Source organism: Lissotriton helveticus, chromosome 11, assembly GCF_964261635.1.
Source record: "Lissotriton helveticus chromosome 11, aLisHel1.1, whole genome shotgun sequence".
Classification (NCBI taxonomy): domain Eukaryota; kingdom Metazoa; phylum Chordata; class Amphibia; order Caudata; family Salamandridae; genus Lissotriton; species Lissotriton helveticus.
Genome location: NC_136072.1, coordinates 1,040,632,013 through 1,040,652,866, shown reverse-complemented (window position 1 = coordinate 1,040,652,866; position 20,854 = coordinate 1,040,632,013). Strand labels below are relative to the sequence as shown.

The 20,854-nt window shown below is 44.0% G+C and overlaps 1 protein-coding gene across 8 annotated transcripts in view; it reads left to right on the top strand.

Annotated features, from left to right (window-relative positions):
* The window catches only part of RAD9B (RAD9 checkpoint clamp component B), a 583,995-nt gene that overhangs the window by 90,656 nt on the left and 472,485 nt on the right, over positions 1–20,854 (top strand). For 7 of the 8 annotated variants that reach the window (XR_013602561.1, XM_078667483.1, XM_078667485.1 and 4 more), the window contains one exon: positions 12,225–12,374. The exons of the other annotated variant lie outside the window; for it this stretch is intronic. Coding sequence is in view for 6 of the 7 variants with exons in the window: in XM_078667483.1 (XP_078523609.1) it covers positions 12,225–12,374 (150 nt within the window). In the remaining variant the exon portion in view is untranslated. The remainder of the gene's footprint in view (positions 1–12,224; positions 12,375–20,854) is intronic. 8 annotated transcript variants of the gene reach the window in all.

The window sequence follows — 20,854 nt, the reverse complement described above, 5'->3', positions numbered from 1 at the left end:
CGCTCTGTGTCTATCACGGGAAAGGTCCATAACGTAATTCTAATCCCCCCCATGGCAGAAACCCCTTCAGGGATACGGGCCCATACCGTCAACAGTTTTTCTACTAGAGGCCACTGCAGGGGAGCGTACACACTACCAAAGACCACAGGGGCCTGTCCAATGGTACCCCGAATAAAGACATAGCACCCCTGCCCATCCACCCACTGTTGAATGTGAACATAGGGGATCCTCCGGTGTATCAGAATAGCTAACCCCCTAGACCCCTGAGTAAACCCCGCATGATAAATATATTGATAACCATACCGCTGCAAACACATGACTTTGGAGCCCAGTAGGTGAGTCTCCTGTAGCAACTGGACATCAGCACCCACTCTCTTGGCCTGGCGGAGCACCGCCCCTCGTTTAATCTTGTCAAGAAGTCCCCGAACATTCCAGCTGACAACACAAAGCGGACACACAGGACCCGGGGCCATCAGTCGTGCACTAGCCATTCAAACACACGTTCCCCCACCACCCTGTCCCACAGACCCATTGAGAAGGATATCCTCCCACACAAACCCCGTACGGATGCGCAGTTCAACCCCACAACAGAACCACCCCAACCCCCAACAGCCCCCCCCACCCCATACCTCACGGAACTCAGAAGTATCTGTCGCTGCGAGGCGGGGACCAAGCCCCCAACGGGGGGACCTGAGCCCGCCCCTCCAATGGATCCCCAACTTACCACCCATTATAGTCCCACTAGCTGACTATGGGTGTAGAGTCAGTAGGGTAGGAGCCCACCTCAGAGCTCCCTCGGACATGTTTAGAGCCAGTGTCGCACCAGGTCCATTCAGGAGGCCCCATCTGCTTGGTGACTGCCCTCCAGGGCGGAAGCGCCAGTTTTCAGCAATTGTGACCCGTCAACCCCCTCCAATACCGGACTGCGGGACAGAGACCGCCTCCGGGAGCGAGATCGTCTTGAGCCATGCCGTCGCCGCCTCTGAGAGCCCTTCTGCAAACCCTCACTCAATGACGAGTCTGAGAGGACACCCGGTGGGGAGTGAGGCCGTACTCGCACTGTTTTGTCTGTCCATTTGAAAACCTCCTCCGGAGAGTCAAAGAACAAGGTGCGGGACTGAAATACCACCCGAAGGCGTGCCGGGAAGAGCAGGGCATATTGTAGCTTGAGTTCCAGCAGCCGGGCCTTGGCCGCCTGGAAGGACTGGCGCTGCTGCTGCACCATGCGCGTATAGTCGGGGAACACCATGATGCGATGATTGTCGTAGAGCAGCTGTTCTTTAGCCCGAGCCTGCTTCAAGATCGTGTCCCGGTCGATATAATTCAGGAGCTTCGCGATAACTGGGCGAGGCCGGGCCCCAACCGGCGGTTTCGGTATTAGCGCCCTATGGGCCCGTTCAATCACGAAGCAGCGGGACATGGCCTCCAGAGGGAGCCAGCTCTCCAACCACTGTGTGAGAAAGCGCTCCATATTGCCAGATTCGCATCCCTCCGGAAAGTCCACATAGCGAAGGGTATTGAGCTGTGCCCGTCCTTCAGCGTCCTCAACCCTCAGCGCCAGGCCTTTCTGGGTACTCTCCAACTTTACACAAAACACTAACCATGAGAAAGGGTCAAAGGGGAACCGTTTAAAGACCTACTAGCATCCTATCCCCCAATTAACTAATCACAAAACACAAGGAATGCCAAGGGTCTCAAAAAACTCTAACTGTTTTAAAACTCATTAAGTAGTGTGAAAAGAGAGTGTGAAAACTAAGAATCCTGACCTAGCAGTTCTTAACTTTCACAACTGGATTTCCAGCACACTTGATCTAGTCCTCCCGAAGTGTTCTTTGCAAACAATAAAAAGACCTAAAGTTGCTCCATGGTACTCTCCTGCCCTTAGGATGTTGAAACAAGCCTGCCGGAAAGCGGAGAGAGCATGGAGGAAAGACCGCTCTCAACTTAAGAGATCAGAGTACAGATCGGCGATAAGGCACTATAAGAGCAAGATAAAACTTGCCCAAGCTGAGTTTTATGAAATTAAAATTAATATGGCAGCCAACTCCCCTAGGGAAATTTTTAAAATTGCGAAGTCTTTGATATCCCCTCCGTCCGAGAGACCACCATCAGAGGGTGCACAGGCCCGCTGTGAGGATCTTGACACTTTCTTCTCTCAGAAGATTCAGGCCATCCACTCCCAACTAGCGATAAATGGCGATGGCATATCCTCCCCCTCCACTTTAGACCCAGATTCGCATGTATCATGCTCTTTAGTCACTTTTCCACACCTGGATTCCAATACTTTAGATACTTTGGTCCAGAAGGTCACCTCAGGATCTCCAAATGACCCAGCCCCGCCGCAGACTTTAGTAAAAGCAATTGACGCTATTCGCCCGTTGATGTTGGAGGTTCTCAATACCTCCATTACCTCCAACTCTGTCCCATCCATGTGGAAGTGTGCGTTGGTAAGGGCTTTGCTGAAAAAGCCGAACTTGGATTCTAACAATCTATCTAATTTCCGCCCCATCTCGCTGCTTCCGTGGATGAGTAAGTTGTTGGAGAGACATATTAACAAAACATTAGGGGACTATTTGGAGTCCAACAAACTTCTACAGGTCTCCCAAACAGGGTTTCGTCCTCAGCATGGCACTGAGACCGCCCTCCTGGCGGTCACAGAGGCAGCCAGAGCTATAATGGACCGAGGTGGGAAAACTGCTATTATACTTCTGGACCTCAGTGCCGCGTTCGACACTGTCAACCATGCCACATTATTACATCGTTTGAAGGGCATGGGGGTGTCGGGCGCAGCCCTGATGTGGCTGACCTCTTTTTTAGAGGATCGCTTTTTCCAGGTATTTGAAGGCGAGGTGGCATCATCAAAGCATCCGCTCAGCTGTGGGGTTCCGCAGGGCTCCTCCCTGAGCCCCACATTATTCAATGTTTATATGCAGCTTCTAGAGAAGATAGTTCTCCCTTTTGGTGTGCGGATTGTCACCTACGCAGACGACACCCAACTTGTGGTCTCTTTGGACCACGAGGAGGGCTCGTCTAACACCTTGGGCCCATGTTTAGAGGCTGTTGCTGGGTGGATGCAACTTTCCCACCTCAAACTCAACGGGGAGAAGACCGAGATTATGTTACTAGGTAACTCTTCTCCTACCTCCCTGGTGTCGAACTGGCCTTCGTGTCTCGGCGCTCCCCCTCCTCCTAAAGACCAGATAAAGAGCTTAGGAATCTGGCTGGATAGAGCACTGGATTTCTCGGTCCAAGCTACTAAAACTGCCTCCGTATGTGTGGGGCCAATGAAAATGCTCCGGAAAGTGCTCCCCTTACTTCCATTCCAGGCGAGAAGGGTCATGGTACAGGCCCTGATACTCTCTCGCCTGGATTATGGAAATGTTTTATATCTAGGGGCCCCGGCAACAGTGACAAATAAACTCCAAGTCACTCAAAATTGTGCCGCACGCCTATTGTTTAACATCCCTCGCTGGCAGTCAGCGAGGACTGCCCTAAAAGAGCTTCATTGGCTCCCAGTGGCTGCCAGAACACTATTTAAGGCCATGTGCATTCTGCACAAATCTTTTCATCGAACCGGCCCGGCAGTGCTGTACCCCTTAGTGTTGCCTTATGAGCCGCCTAGAACCCTTCGTTCGGCTTCACTGCATTTGGCAACTAAGGCAAAAATTAAGAAAGCCCGTTGGGGTGGCCGTTCTTTCACTCACTCAGCGGCGAAGGCATGGAACTCCTTGCCTTTACCCCTCAGACAAAACGACAACCTGATCTCATTTAGGAGAGATTTAAAAACCTACCTGTTTTCAAAAGCGTACTAATTTTACCCTGTAGCCGGACACAGTAATCAGTCGACAGCGCTGCGAGGCCTCCGGGTGGTTATGCGCTATATAAGTGGAATTTTTCATTTCATTTCATTTCATTATATATATATGTGTATGTGTTACAAGGAGAGAAAGTATATAAACCCATCAGCCCACCCATTGGCGGAGTCTCGTCATCTGGGTTCTTTTGTATAGATTGGTACCATCCAGATATCCCACTCGATGGTATTGTGGGTTTTACTGGTATGGAGTCAACCAGTGAGAGAAAAAGATGTCACAGCTGAAAGGTCAAAAGTTGCAGTGCATAAAGAGTGTAGTAACATAAAGAAAATAGTGATTAAAATTGCATGTTGTGATGCCAAAAGCGACATTTTAATAGGAGGGTCATCATAACGGCAAGGTTAAAAACAGAGTGGTGATAGTATAACAACAAATATTACTATCAAGAAGATGTCTATGTGGTCAACATGTTTCAGCCTTGATGGCTTTCGTCAGGACCTACGTTTGTATAGCACTACTGCAACAGTGAAGAAATAATAATAGTGTGAAATTTTACACAAACCAAGCGACAAAACCTACCGAGAGCAGTGTACTTAACGGAGGTATGAAGTCATGGTTGTGAGGAATCTCTCTTCCATCAATTGTATGGAGGACACCTCACCTCGCCTGGCACTCGCTCAGGTTAGTAGAGGCCACGCACTATCCGTCGTTGCCTCGAGCTTCCCACTGAGTCGAGGGGAAGGCCAATGGGTGGGCTGACGGGTTTATATACTTTCTCTCCTTGTAACACATATATATATATACATTTCTCTTTTCACACTACTTAATGAGTGTTAAAACAGTTAGAGTTTTTTGAGACCCTTTACTCTCCAACTTTGCCACCTTCTGTTTAAAGATAATGAGGTCGTCTTCCACTCCGGACACTCGCGCCTCCGCTTCCGTGATCCGGGACACCGCGTTGCGCAGGTCTTGTCGAAGCAGCATCACGTCTGACCCAACAGCACCAATCTTGGCATCCAGCACGTCCCGCGATTGGGTGATCGCCGCCAGTAAAGCTGCGTTGTCCGGCGGGGTCCCCGGTGCCGGGCTGGTTGCACCCCCCGCCGCGCCGGGGCCCATAAACTTATCAATGGGCCCATGTGTGGCTGTACTGCTGCCTCCTTTGCCCCGGGTCATGGTCAGCGCCCACCAGCAGCTCATCGGGGTCCCCAGAAGGCGGGCCAGTGATTCCCCCGCTCAGCAGCCCCAGAGCAGGCCGAACGTCAGTCTCTACGCCTCCTCTCACCAGGGGCCCGCACCTTCGCGGCAAACGTGCCACCTCCGGGACCGCCACCAACCAACAGGCACCACCGTCTAGTGGGGGGGGAGCAGGAAGGTCGCCCCACCTAGGATCCCGTCAGGCTGTCCACCTCGTCTGCCCCTCTCAGAGTCCAATGGCAGAGCTGCACCGCCAGTGATACAGACGCAGAGAAGGTGGGCGGGGAGGAGACCATCTAGCAACCACTGCCAGGCCCCAATGCCCTCCAGGGCTGCAACCTCCGGGAAGGAGCCTGGCCGGTATCCCCAGCGGTCACCACTGCTCTCCACACGCCAGCGTGGCCAAACCCGGCCACCGAGCACCAGCCTGTCTCACCGCTACCCCCTCTGCACTCAATTCCCGGCACAGCCTGCGCAGCAATATGGACGCCCGGGGGTCACAGCTCTCCAGGCCCCCGCGGCCACCAACTCCTCCACGAGGCCCGACACTGCCCCACGCCACTGACAAGACTCTTCCTCCCCTCAAGCGGGGACCCACCAGAGTTCCGGGGCACTCCGTAGTCGGCGGGGACACAGCAACACCCAGACGCGGCCTTCAAGCGCCGCCACTCCGACCGCCGGCAGCCGCTTCCGCCCGGGTCGTCCCCTACACCACCTCCCGGCTGTACACGCGGCAATTAGGCCGTAGATCTCCGGGCCGCCGCACCGGCTTACAGCGCAGCTGGCCGCCCGGAACAGAACCAAGTCAATGCCTCCGGGGCCCGCTGGTCATGCGCTCCCTCCAGGACCCAAAATACGACCTAGGGAGCAAGGATAATTGCAGGATCAATGAAGGGCTAGACGGAGCTCATCAGCACACGTCCGCCATGTCGGCTCGGCAAGCCACGCCCCCGACTAGGGAGTTTAAACAAACATTTTATGATGATTTTAAACACGGATTGATCTTATTGATAAAACTTTTTATTTTTTTACTTATGTAATTGCAATATTGGCCTGTTTTTATGTTTGCATGTTTTATGGAATTACCTTCCAAAATAAACATTATTGAATGGTGTACAAGTAATAAAAATCTACTGAAATTCACACGCACAGCGAGGCACAGGTTAACACTACTCTGTCACTTGTACCTTAACAGTGACTGGATAAAGTTGCAAATGTCTCGATCATCCCTTGTTGCCTCTTAATATGGAAGATAGGGTGAAACTCCTGACATGGAATATTTGAGACCTCAACGATCAACATAAAACCAGGAAAGTTATGTCATACCTCACCAAACATAAGGTAGATGTAGCCCTACTACAAGAAACACACGTCCCTGTAGCACTCTTCCCACAGCTCCGTAGCAGGATGCGCAGCACATTTCATGCTGTGGGCTGCACTACGCATGCCCGGGGAGTTCTCACTTGGGTCAACCCCACTGCCCGGCTCACTCTAGAAGAGCTATACACTGATAACAATGGTAGACACGTTATCTCAAAATGTAAGGGGAGAGGTATGGAATATATACTTATCAATGTTTATGGCCCTAACCACAATTGCCCGCAATATATAATCCTCCTCAATAGTAAAGTCAGATGTTAGATTACAATTTTGAAAATGCCACTTTTTAAAGAAAGTTAAGAGGGGTTGTTAAAGCGGTCGTTTTACACTATTAAGCATACTCAGACCATTTAGTCATTTGCTTGGCCCTTGGATTTATTAACCTTAGTTCTTTTACACTTTTGATAAATTCACTTTTTCTTTTTTGTCAGAGAAAAAGGGGAGACACAATCATTTGTTTCAATATATACATACACATTTGTGGTGTTTCAAAACAACAAAACTATAACAGGCTTTCTAAATAACAACAATAAACATACTTAGCACAATGAATAAGAAATGAGAAACAACAATACATGTATAAAATGTGTCACAGGAATGAACCTGTCATCTATTTGCTTAATAAAGTAGCAGTTACCATAATTCCCGTCATCAAAGATGGATCTGTTATGCGGCTTCTAACTCTTGGGAACTAATGTTTCAGTTCTTAGGGTTGAGGGTTCTTAACCATTCCCCCAGATGATCCTAATCGTATGATTGTGTTCCCCAATAGATCTAAATGTGCTGATTCTTTTAGTGACCGATGCGTTAATTCTGGGATGGGGCGGCCATGTGGGAGAGGTGGAGATCAGAGGACTCTGGTCTCCAGCGGAATCCGGACTCCACATCAACATGCTGGAGCTCTGAGTGATCCGATTGGTATTGAAAGGCTTTCCACCCTCCATCAAAGGAAGGATCGGCACTACCGTACATGCGGTACTGCAACATACAGGGCGGAGGGGGGTATTGGACTCTTTGTCAAGAAGGCCCTGTGTCATTGGACAGAGCTGGAACAACAGGGCATATCCATCGCAGTTAGATCTGGTTGCCTCCACAGTGAACGTGCACGTTGGTGTTTCCAATGTCGCTCACGTTCAGAGACGCTTTTCATCTCGAGTGGAGCTCAAGTCTCCTGTACGCCTTTCCACCCATGCCAGTCGTGCCCAGAATTCTCAAGAAGATCAGGAACGACCGGGCCCAAGTCATCCTTGAAGATCCTGACCGGGGACGTAGAGCCTGGTATCCAAAGCTTCCACAAATGAGCATCAGTCCTCTGATCAGGCTATCCCATCAGGAGGATTTTCTGTCGCAGTATCATGGGAGCGTACTCCACCCAAACCTGTCAACTCCTTGACTTCTTGCATGGAGATTGAGTGGCGACAGTTGATAGCTTTCGAAGTTTGTAATGTTGTTCTGGCAGAAAGGCATCCCTCCACTAAGGCAGTATACACCTGCTGGTGGCACAAATGTGTGATATATTGTACAGAGAAGTCTATCGACCCTCTTTCTGCTTCCCTCTCCGATAGTTTACTTTTTATTTTGACCCTTGCCTAGCAGGGCTCTGCTCTGTGCACCCTAAAGGGTATTTATATGCTCTGTCTGCATTTTTGAGGCTACCAGACCAACCCTCTTTATTTAAGTCACCCATTGTACATAGATTCTTAAAAGGCCTTGCACATATGTTTCCACCTTCCCCCTTCATTATGCCTCAGTGGGACCTTAATGTGGTTCTCATCCAGGGGATACTCATCAATAGTCATAACCTATGAATAATCCCCACCCATGTGCTGGATCCCGGAGCATATAGAAAATACATATATATACTTTTATATGCATATGTTCAAAACATATACATGCAGCCTAAAATGTTTCCAACATGCCAAAAATGCTGAAATTACAAGCAGTAAACAATTGCCATACAACAATGCTTTATTGCCATAGGGAAAGCTTGTAATTGCAGGCATTTGCCTGTAGGCTGCAGTAGAGTACTAAGAAACAAAGAAAAAACGGACACCTTGCCTTTAAGGCATTAGAGTAGGGGTACCGTGCCTTTAAGACCTGCAGGAGACCCCCTGCTCCCATGATGCACCACAGGTGGCAGTTAGGTCAGTTCTTTTTTCCGGCTCCTTCTGAAAGGGATTTAATTGATATTTATCTCCGAAAACTCGACATTTTCTGACTTCTAAAAGCTCTATTCTACTGTTTTTTTGGTTTTACCATACATTTTTCCAGTCAGGATGCCAGCCTTATTCAGGAAATGTCCTTCCTGTGGTAAGAAGATGGCACCCGACTTACGCCGGGTCGAATGCCTCGACGTTGATGAAGTCTGCGTCACCATCGGTGTCGATCGAAGTGATCTGCTATGGGAACGCCGTCCCGCTCTCGACGGTGGTCTTGACGTTGATCGCATGACACCTGGAAAATTCAAAGGTAAGGAATCTACAGGCTGTTATATGGCCCTTAGGGACATTGTCGACATTGCTAAGTTAGCATGAGCTTTGCTGCCATGATGCTGCTTTTGCGCACATTACTACATGACTTTGTTTTTGCAAGACTCTGTTTGTGCCTTTCACATGAGAATGGGCTGCTTTTCGCTTTCTCTGCCTTTCCTGGAGTTTAGTCTGAACACGATGTGCAAGGTCGATAAACAATGCCGTTTGTTATTCTGTTCTGGTCAGTCCCTAGCCCCTTGAGACATAACATGCTACACACAGCTGCAATACTGAAGACTCGTGCTTTGATATTATGGGGTTGCATGCTGTTTTAACACACTTGGAGAAAGCCTTTCCATGGAGAAGTGCTCAGCTGTTCCTATGATGTAAACCTTACATCCAAGCTTTAAGGTATGGGGTCTGCTGTCAAAGCCCAGAGATCTTCCTTCATATAAATGAACTTCTTCTAGTCAAGGGGAGGGTGGTTAGGCCTCATTGTCCTTTTTCCACAGTCTTTATTTAATGACTATCACCTTTGTACTCTAAGGAATTGTAACAATGCTAACTGTGTTGAGTTTATGCATTTTGCTGCTGGTAAAGGCTCATATACTGTATTGTAGAGCACAATAGTTAAAATAAAAATTAGGAACTATTTCAGTGACTCTTCCGATTCTTATTGTGGACAAATACGAGTGAGTGAGCGAAAGAGTATGTCTTGCTCTCTCGATTCCTGAGAGAGTCGGGAGTGTTGTGTTCTGGGTTGTCTAATCATTTGTAGCTGTGTGATATTTGGAGGAGAGCAAATGAGACACTATAGCTGGTCAATTTTGGGATTTTGGGTACTAATGTGGTAGGTTGGTACACCCCTATACACTGAGGTCCTGCTTTTCTATGCGTAGTTCTTTGTATGTGCGTAATCCCTCCAACAAGGTGTTACTGAAGGTAAGTAAGTTGTCCTTTCCCGCCCTAAGTTTTATGGTGCCTTCTAGGAGTTTCGAGCTGCCTGGGCCTATAATTTACTCCCCCACCAGGAATGCGTATTGGGCCCAGACAGTGAACAATAAGACCTGGGAGTAGCTGGGAGAGGGCCATCCTACCAGAATGGGAGGAGTGGAGTTGTTCCCTGCCGCACTTACATTTCAAAGGAGCTGGCTCAGCACACTTACAAAGAACTTGACACCAGGCTTTCACAACCCGAGACATCTTGGGACCTTGCCAGGGAGGAAGTAAACTCCAGAATCATGGGGAAAGCTCAAGGTGTTTCTTCCACTTAAAAGCTGGCACCAGGTATAAAAGGTGGACCCTCAGACCCACTTTTTATACACTCTTGGACCTGTGAAATGCTTCAGAAGGACTGCCTTGTATGTCAGAGGACTGCCTTGCTGATTGAGGCCTGCCTGTTCTTCAGAGGACTGCCCTGCTGCTTGAGGACTGCCTTGCTGCTTGAGGACTGCCTTGCTGCTTGAAGAAGACGGAACCATTTCCTTGAACCCAGGACTACCAGAGTGAGTGAGGAGGTCAGTTGGCTGACCTCCTGTTCTGCTCTAGAGGGATACAACAAGCTTCAGATGTCGCACTGCAATTGCCGAGCTGGCCTCCTGCAACTGGACCTGCCTTGACTTGCAACTGGACCTGGCTGATCCCAGCTGGACTCTACTGGAGTGAGTTCCTGATCATCAAGAGGTGCCTCTCCAGATCCAGGGCAATACTGGCATCAGTTGAGCTCTTTCCTGTGAAATCAAGAAGTTTTGAATTCTGCGTGCCAGACTTTGAGAAGGTAACTTTTTCAGTTGGACTAACCTGGTCCCTGTATCCGCGCAGCACTCCATCTTGGTTAGCCTGAACTTGTGACTTTGTCACAGTCTAGCACGACTAAATACTCACAGTTAGCGCTTTCTGCTTCTTGGCACTACTTTTACTTAAATCTTTAAAGCTGGATATCTCTGGTTTTACTGATTGGATTTTTGTCATTATGGTCTCATTTTATTTTATTAAAATGTATACTAGTTTTAGAAAGTGGTTTTGGATTTTTATTGTGTTTTGTTTTCACTTTATTATTGTTGTTTTAGTGCTGCATAAATGCCTAACACAGTGCCTCTAAGTTAACCTTGACTGCATTTGTGCCAGGCTACCAGACAGCCGCGGCCGGTAGTGGGAGTACCTGCCGGGCGGTGACATGGGGAGGGGGAGGGGGAGGGGCAGGGTGGGGGTTAGTAATGTATGGATTACGGAGTTTAACAGGTAAGTAAACATATAAATCAATAAAACGAATGTGGTTGTGTGCACTGCATCACCAAATGCGATGCAGTGCGCGCAATAAAATTTGTTTTATTTATTTATATGTTTACTTACCTGTTAAACTCCGTAATCCAAACATTACTATCCCCCACCCTCCCCACGTCACCGCCCGGCAGGTACTCCCACTACCGGCCGCGGCTGCTACCAGAGGGTCAAGCATAGGTTAATTTAGTGACTATTGTGGTGCATCTTGACAGGGATTGTGGTGTTGCTTGATAATTGAAAACCCAATTTTTCATAGAAACGTACACTGTTTTTGAGGCCATAATAATGCAATGGTCTGGGGAGTGCAATGCTCCTCTGGTGGAATAGTGAAGGATTTGAAAAGTAGGACAAGCCCATGCCATTAAGGCACTTGTAAGTGAAAATGGTCTGTTTGAAATTGTCCAAAGTACAGATGAATTGCCACATTTTAAACCCTCTATAAACTTGATGTGCTCGTCCTAGCAACTGTTAAGTTTGTTTAGTTATGACACAGAAATCTTCACCAAATGTCATTGCAAACACACAATCAGAGCAATATCCATGCCAACCAAACTGGGTGCATCAGAGATAGGCAAGCTAGTATACAGTCTACAAAAAAGATATTACTGTGTCGAGCCAAAAATCCTGTGAGTGTTGTAGTGACAAAACACCCACATTTTTATTGGCAGAACTAAAGACGTTGACATTTTATTTGGAATGGTATAGGATGAACATATTGTTGTAGTCAAAGAAAGACCAATAGTCCAGAGTAGATTAAGTAAAATGATTTATTAAGATGTTAAGATCACGAGATATAATGAAGAGCCCCACCAGGAGCAGCCTTCCTGCTGCTCAGCCCATTTGCAAACTGACTCTCTCAACAGCCAACATTCCACTGCATTACCACACACCAACATTCCACACCCCAGTCACACTGGCTGAGCAGCAGGTATGTTTATTGATAACGGCATGCTAACACTCTGTTTTGCATCTAAAAAATGTTTCTCATTGTTGTTTGTTGGAAAAATCGCCTTGTCGAGAATTTGTGTGACCAGCAAACATGGAATATTATTGATACCAAACTTTGATTGTATTTCAGCTTGCACTGCGATCAGTGAATTCTTCAAGGTCAGCATATGCATGTGTCTTTTTTTCGTCTATGTATTTTCAACACTACAGCCAGGCAGTCATTCATGAGCAAGGCCAGGGTGATGTTCAGCTTCACTTCAAATGTAAATTTCCAATGAAAGTAAGTCTAAGAGTATAAGTGAATGACTAAGTATATGTCACTCATGTGCAAATCAAAAAGCAGCTTTTTACTGATCAGCCAACTTGCAGCATAATGCCACATATTAAAGCACACCTTACAACCAAAAGCAACACTAATTCACATTTATCAAGCATATTTTTATAACTCCAATTGTAATGATTTTTGGAACAGATCTTAAGAACAAGAGTCTCATTATGATACAGACCGTTCTAAACCGTCCAAAATCATCAGTGTATCTTCTCATTTTGTCTTTTTGCGTCACCTTTAGCCATGTGTTATCCCTCATGGTCATCCTCAGTGTGGATCAGTGTGGCACGAGGCTGCCCTACACCTACATCCTATCCCCCTCAATGTAAAAGGTATCATTGACACAGTCCGGGAACATCTGACAGAGTCCCCGATTTGCAAAAGGGGGATAAATACAAGAATAGAATTATTGATGAAAAGCGTAGATAAGGAGAGGGTGACTAACCTAAAGTAGATCGGATACACAGATGGACAGAGTTAGTGAATAAATGAGAGAGCATAAAGGATGGGTGTCTGTTCAGATATTACATTGCTGGGTCTGGAAGGGCTGGGAGCATGATGATCGATGGGTGAAAATGAGCGCTGTACTGCACTTTTCCTTTAAGGTTAGGCTCATCAGGTTCATTATGCTGCACTCTTGCCACCCAGTTCAGAACTGTTTCCCTCTTGGTCACACAATAATTTTCAGCAAACCATTCCATTTAATTGTGGATACAAAAGTTTGATCAGCTAAGGAGGGGAGGAATCCATATTTACATCCCGCCAAGGACTACCATGTCATCATCTAAATTTAAAATACAGTACCTTTTGCCATCATCACCACATTTATTTTAGGAGGGTAAATTATTTCTGCTAATGTGCCTCTAGCTTCAAACTCTTTGTGGAGTGACATCACCTATTTCCTCTGTTTACATTATAATGAGTCCCGCTCCTCTTTTAGCTGTTGAATATAAAAAAAAAACGGAACTGAAAAGTATTTGAACCTTGTAACGCGCTTGATCTTTACACCTATGGTGAGCTGTCAAGTATTATAACATATCCAGTCGAATTTCACACACCTTCTCAGTCACATTCTGTCTTCTACAAAACAAAAGATTTTATTATTTTTTTTACACAAATATTACACAATTTCCATTAAATATTACTTCTGGCATGGCTTCAGGTTGCGTATGGAACCTTTCTCCACCTGAAACATTCCTATGTGCTGGGGGTGAACCTGCACTTAAGTGGGAAGAATGGAGGGAGTATTTCCTCAATTACATTTCAACATTAGAAGAAGGTGAAGAAGTTAAAACAGAAAAGAAATACAAACTGCTCATGCATTGCTTAGGCGCAGGAGGAATAAAAGTATACAATGACTATGCAAAATCCTTATTCAAAAAATATCCTGGAGTATTTAGTGGGGCTGTGGGAGTCCTAACAGATATCAACACAGAATCAAACTAAAGCCAATCACAACCCCTGTGGTACACAAAGCAAAAAACATTCCATTTGCCATAAGGGATGAAGTTAGGACCCAATTAAACAAACTTATGGACAAAGGAATAATTAAAAGGGTGGAAGCGTCAGAATGGGTCGCTCCCTTTGTCATCGCAAAACGACCTAATGGCAAGATGAGACTTTGTGTAGACGTTTGTGACCTAAAACCAAAACATTGTAGTGGAGCAATATCCACTCCCAAAAATAAATGAGATGCTAGCTACCACTAAGGGCACCAAGTTTTTCTTGGCAATTGACTTGAAATCGGCCTATCACCAGGTACCTCTACATCGTGATAGCAAGGAACTGACAAAGTTCATCACACCATTTGGTTGTTTTAGGTTTACACGGGTACCTTTCGGTTTTACCTTTTGTGACATAACCTAAGTATCTTTGTTCTGATGTCCTTTGGTGGAATAAATCTTCCACTTCTCAATAGGTATCCTTTTTCTAGTGACAACCTTTTTCTAGTGACAATTTGTCTTTCACTTCCCAGAAGTGCTTTAGAGGTTCTGCCAGTTCACTTTTACAAGTCTAACCATCCGTCAGCATTTGTATTACTTGACAAATGATAATGTCTTTGTTTTGCTCCAAGAGCCACTCTTCTTTGGAAATTCCACTGGATCTTTCAAGTAAATTAGCTATACTTGACTCTTCTATTCCGTTGGTGTCAATGTTGCTAGTTGTCCCGGCGGGCATTCTGCTTAAAAAGTCTGCAACAACTTTTTTCATTCCAGGGACATATTGGATGTTGTACACGTAGTCGAACAAGCGCACTGACAGCCTGGCTAACCTGGGTGAAGCCGTATACAAACCTTTCGTTGTGAGTACTTTTGTTAAGGGCTTGTGGTCTGTGCACAAATTGACAATAGTTTTTATAGCAGCTTTTTATTTCTCCAGTGAGAACCTATAGCTGAATATCTAACTCGTCTGCCAGCCACCTGGCCATGTATTCAGCCAAATCGCTCCCTTTGTTGTCTTCTGGAACACTAGAACACTCAGATTCTCTGCTCTAACAGTATTTTCTGCAATTTCTATCTGTTTCTCCAGTTCTTGTTGATATTTCTGGGTCAGCCCCATTCCCCCTAGAGATATTTACCTATTTTCTTTTCCTGCTGTACATTGTCTGTGGTTGTCTATGTGGACTTCTCGTGATGGCCTACATTCTATTCCCAGAATTGTCTCTTAGAGTGCATGAAAATTAAACTCCAGGGCAAATGTATTTTTATTAATCGTCTTCAGCATTTGATTAATCAAAGACACTCGGGGAACGTAGTCACCATCGAAATCAAATGAGCCTCAAGTCCTGTCTTCATTACCCTCTCTCTGTTTACCAAGATCCTTCTTGGTAAATTCACTTTCCAATCATTCAACAAATGATTAGGCATCGTAGACCATTCACTGGTAGAAGCAGACAGCCAAAGCATAACTGTATTCCAAGCTTCCCTTAATCCATTTCAAGTTGGCTGCTTTGTTCACCACTTCTACCCTTACTTGTGACAAATGATATAGGACAAATGTCCACAGTCACGTCTCCAGGCTTCCCTGAGCTGATTCTCAGTCACAGGTAACTCCAATGTGAGATTACCTGCATGGTGCCATCATTCAAATCCCCTTCAGTCGTCACCAGTGGTCATAACACAATGCTAAACATTGCTCTACCAGCCTCAGGTTTGTCACACTAAGCAAATGTTCATTTTAAATCACTGCTATTCCCAGTCCCGCCAGTGTTGCAGTGCGCCATTCTATCTCTTGCTGGTCTCTGTTAGCCTCTGTTTTGCACTTCTCTGAGTGTGTACAGATTCCTCTCTGCACTCCTCATCAGGAAATATTTTTCCCTCAAGTTACATGCACTGCCGCTAATTCTCTTTGCAATGCCTGTTCCTCAGTTGAGAAGCCTGCAGAATACATCCTCTTTACCCTACCTTTGTGCAAATTTGCTTTCCTTGGCTCTGGTACTCCTGGTAGAAATTGTTGAGTTTCTATGTTTATCTGAAAGAAAGGCAGCGAAGAATTAAAAAGAAAAAAAAGAAGCAGAGAACAAAGAAGCAAAATAAAGAATGACAAAGATGAAGACAGCAAAAAGTGAGAAATAAACAAAGAAGGGGAACATGGAGTAAAAGGGAAAAAGTAGAGGTAGAAATAAAAAAATGAAACAAGTAGGACACAATTGTAAAATACAGATAGATAAAAAGAGAAAGAAACTGAAAAAGAATGCACAACAAAGATGGAGGGAAAGTAGTGTAAAAAGGAAGAAAGGGAAAGCAAAAAAAGGATAAACGATATCGAGAAAGGAGTGTAAGAAATGAAAACAAGGAAAAGAAAGAGAGGAAAAAGAGAAAGGCTAAAAAAGTAAAGAAATGTTTTTAAGAAATGGTTAGGCTCCATCATCCTGAACTGACAGTTTTTGAGCTATCACAGAAACTGGAACCAAGTTTTAAATTGCTGCCTTTTCAGATGGACTGCCGTGAATTCGCAGGCCTGCTGACAGTCTATACTTTTGTGTGAGTTATGCAGTGGCACCCTGTAAGCTACTAGTAGCTTGCAATCGATCTGTCGGAGACCCCTGTGCTAGACAAATGCAGACCTGTCTATAGCCTTGCCACGGGAACACATCTTAAATTTCCATGCACTTCTGAAGAAAGACTCAGTTATGCTGGATCTCTCCATGGGAATAAAGGAAAAGCTGTATTTTGTCAATGATTTCCTATAACAGCCCAGAAAACCTGTCTAAATTATTTCTGTTAGATCTTAGATCGTATTCGAACTATTTCTGTGATTGGATACACACAAGACCAAATAGATTGGGTAGCAGGAACAACCAATTCAAATGTCAACAGTAAATTAAGAAGATTGTACTTGTAGAGGATCTATGACATAATATCGACAGACAGAATATCTACATACAAAAATATTGACACAAAAATATCGACATCAAAAATATCGGAGTTTTAACTTCATAAAGGTAAGTACAAAAATATCGAAAAAATAATATTGTAATACAAAAATATCGAAATTAAAAATATCGTTTTTTTAAATGTATTAATAATAATGTAAAAATAATTTAAAAATACATATAATTTTACAAATATTAAATAAAAACATTAAAACATAAAAAAATATAACTAATACATATACATTTAAAATAAATTAAAAACTCTACATATAAATTAATATATATACGTACTCCACATATTGCAACAGTAGGAAAAGCGTTGGATAGCGTAGGGGTAAAAATTACTATTCCCACTCCAGAGGGTGCAACAGTAGGGAAAGCGTTGGATAGCGTAGGGGTTTAAATTACTATTCCCACTCCAGAGGGTGCAACAGTAGGGAAAACGTTGGACAGCGTAGGGGTAAAAATTACTATTCCCACTCCAGAGGGTGCAAAAGTAGGGAAAGCGTTGGATAGCGTAGGGGTTTAAATTACTATTCCCACTCCAGAGGGTGCAACAGTAGCAAAAGCGTTGGATAGCGTAGGGGTTTAAATTACTATTCCCACTCCAGAGAGTGCAACAGTAGGGAAAGCGTTGGATAGCGTAGGGGTTTAAATTACTATTACCACTCCAGAGGGTGCAACAGTAGGGAAAGCGTTGGATAGCGTAGGGGTTTAAATTACTATTCCCACTCCAGAGGGTGCAACCGTAGGGAAAGCGTTGGATAGCGTAGGGGTAAAAATTACTATTCCCACTCCAGAGGGTGCAACAGTAGTGAAAGCGTTGGATAGCGTAGGGGTAAAAATTACTATTCCCACTCCAGAGGGTGCAACAGTAGGGAAAGCGTTGGATAGCGTAGGGGTAAAAATTACTATTCCCACTCCAGAGGGTGCAACAGTAGGGAAAGCGTTGGATAGCATAGGGGTAAAAATTACTATTCCCACTCCAGAGAGTGCAACAGTAGGGAAAGCGTTGGATTGCGTAGGGGTGAAAATTACTATTCCCACTCCAGAGGGTGCAACAGTAGGGAAAGCGTTGAATAGCGTAGGGGTAAAAATTACTATTCCCACTCCAGAGGGTGCAACAGTAGGGAAAGCGTTGGATAGCGTAGGGGTAAAAATTACTATTCCCACTCCAGAGGGTGCAACAGTAGTGAAAGCGTTGGATAGCGTAGGGGTAAAAATTACTATTCCCACTCCAGAGGGTGCAACAGTAGGGAAAGCGTTGGATAGCGTAGGGGTAAAAATTACTATTCCCACTCCAGAGGGTGCAACAGTAAGGAAAGCGTTGGATAGCGTAGGGGTAAAAATTACTATTCCCACTCCAGAGAGTGCAACAGTAGGGAAAGCGTTGGATTGCGTAGGGGTAAAAATTACTATTCCCACTCCAGAGGGTGCAACAGTAGGGAAAGCGTTGGATAGCGTAGGGGTAAAAATTACTATTCCCACTCCAGAGGGTGCAACAGTAGGGAAAGCGTTGGATAGCGTAGGGGTAAAAATGACTATTCCCACTCCAGAGAGTGCAACAGTAGGGAAAGCGTTGGATTGCGTAGGGGTAAAAAATACTATTCCCACTCCAGAGGGTGCAACAGTAGGGAAAGCATTGGATAGCGTAGGGGTTTAAATTACTATTCCCACTCCAGAGGGTGCAACAGTAGGGAAAGCTTGGATAGCGTAGGGGTTTAAATTACTATTACCACTCCAGAGAGTGCAACAGTAGGGAAAGCATTGGATAGCGTAGGGGTTTAAATTACTATTCCCACTCCAGAGGGTGCAACAGTAGGGAAAGCGTTGGATAGCGTAGGGGTAAAAATTACTATTCCCACTCCAAAGGGTGCAACAGTAGGGAAAGCGTTGGATAGCGTAGGGGTAAAAATTACTATTCCCACTCCAGAGAGTGCAACAGTAGGGAAAGCGTTGGATAGCGTAGGGGTTTAAATTACTATTCCCACTCCAGAGGGTGCAACAGTAGCGAAAGCGTTGGATAGCGTAGGGGTTTAAATTACTATTCCCACTCCAGAGAGTGCAACAGTAGGGAAAGCGTTGGATAGCGTAGGGGTTTAAATTACTATTCCCACTCCAGAGGGTGCAACAGTAGGGAAAGCGTTGGATAGCGTAGGGGTTTAAATTACTATTCCCACTCCAGAGGGTGCAACAGTAGGGAAAGCGTTGGATAGCATGGGGGTAAAAATTACTTCCCACACTACTCCCCCTTTAACACACAACACACTACACATACAAAAAAACACAATTAATATAAATTTCAATTAATCAATTAATAACAATTAATATTATTAAATTGATGTAATTATAAATGAACTAACTAACAAATATTAATTACTAATTAATTAACAATAAATGCCAATAAATAAATACAATCTCTTTAATTAATTACATTTAATTATATCACACCCTATCCCCCTATAAACACACAACCCACTACACATAAATAAATCACATCATGTAATCACTTAATAATTATTAATTATCAATTAATTATTAATTAACAATAACACAAAATCAAATATATTAGCACATTAACTCTAATTAATTTAATTAAATAATTAATAACCAATTAATTATTAATTAACAATAACAAAAAATAAATATATTAGCACATTAACTCTAATTAATTTAATTTACTAATTAATATTATTTAATTACCAATTAATTAATTAACAATAACAAAAAATTAAATATATTAGCACATTAACTCTAATTAATTTAATTAACTAATTAATATTATTTAATTACCAATTAATTATTAATTAACAATAACACAAAATTAAATATATTAAAACATTAACTCTAATTAATATAATGAACTAATTATTATTAATTAATTACCAATTAATTATTAATTAAAAATATTTACAAACATATATTAATTAATTAATTATTATTAAATTACTTCCCACCCTATTCCCCTATAAACCCACAACCCGCGCTGATACTAAAACGCAAAATGTAAACAAAATTACTAATTTTCAAACATACATTACAAAACATATTTAACAAACATATAAACAACATAATAAAATACATAACACTAAACAAAATTTCGATATTAGTAAATTTCGATATTAGTAACATACATACCTTAAAAAACGATATTTTGTCTTTCGATATTTTGCACATCGATATTCTATACCATCGAAATTAAAACATCGATATTATTGTATATCAATATTTTAATTTCAATATTTTGTCTCACTACCCTTGTAGAATGGATAAAAGGTGTTGTCTTGCAGTTCTTCTGATGAAAAACATGAGTGTGATTCTCCAGTATTGAATCGTTCATAGATTCACATGCTTGTATCTTTCCCGTCGTCATGGTGGGAGTCTTGCGGTAATTAGAAAAGAAGTACCATAGAAGTACATAAGAAATATCCAGAAGGCAAGACAAACTTTGGAAGTCGTCAGCTTCCTTATGTAGGCTCAAACTTCGGCCAATCCCAGACCAGCCCTAGACCTCAGCTCCCCAGACAGAGCCACCAGACTTCAGATTTCTAACCGCACGTCGTGTGTAAGGAAGTCTCCCTGAGCTCTGCTCAGTTTTCCAGTTGTGAACTTTTGACCTTGTTTGATTTCACCTCAAGGTATTGTGCTTTTAACCTTCTTTTCTTAAAGATGTCTGAAGGTTCTAAGAGGAGGCTTTTAAGGCCCTGTAGATCCTGTAGAAAAGCAAGGCTTTTTTCTGAAGATCCTCATAAGGATTGCCTTTATTGCCTTTATCCTAAACATAAGGCTAAAAACTGTAAATACTGCATAACCTTTTCTGGTAAAACTATGAAGGATAGAGAAGCCAGGTTATTGTTATGGCTCCAGAAGAAAAAATCAAAATCAGAATCTGGGTCTGATATTGAAGAGAGTCCTGGGCCATCTTCTGTTGAGAGGATGCGTAAAAATGAGGGCTATACCTCATTGAAGCCTGATGTGAAGAAACATAAGGCAGAAAAATCCTCCACTGCCAAAAAATCTGCTGTTAAGCCTAAGGAACCAGGCCTAAATAAGTCGT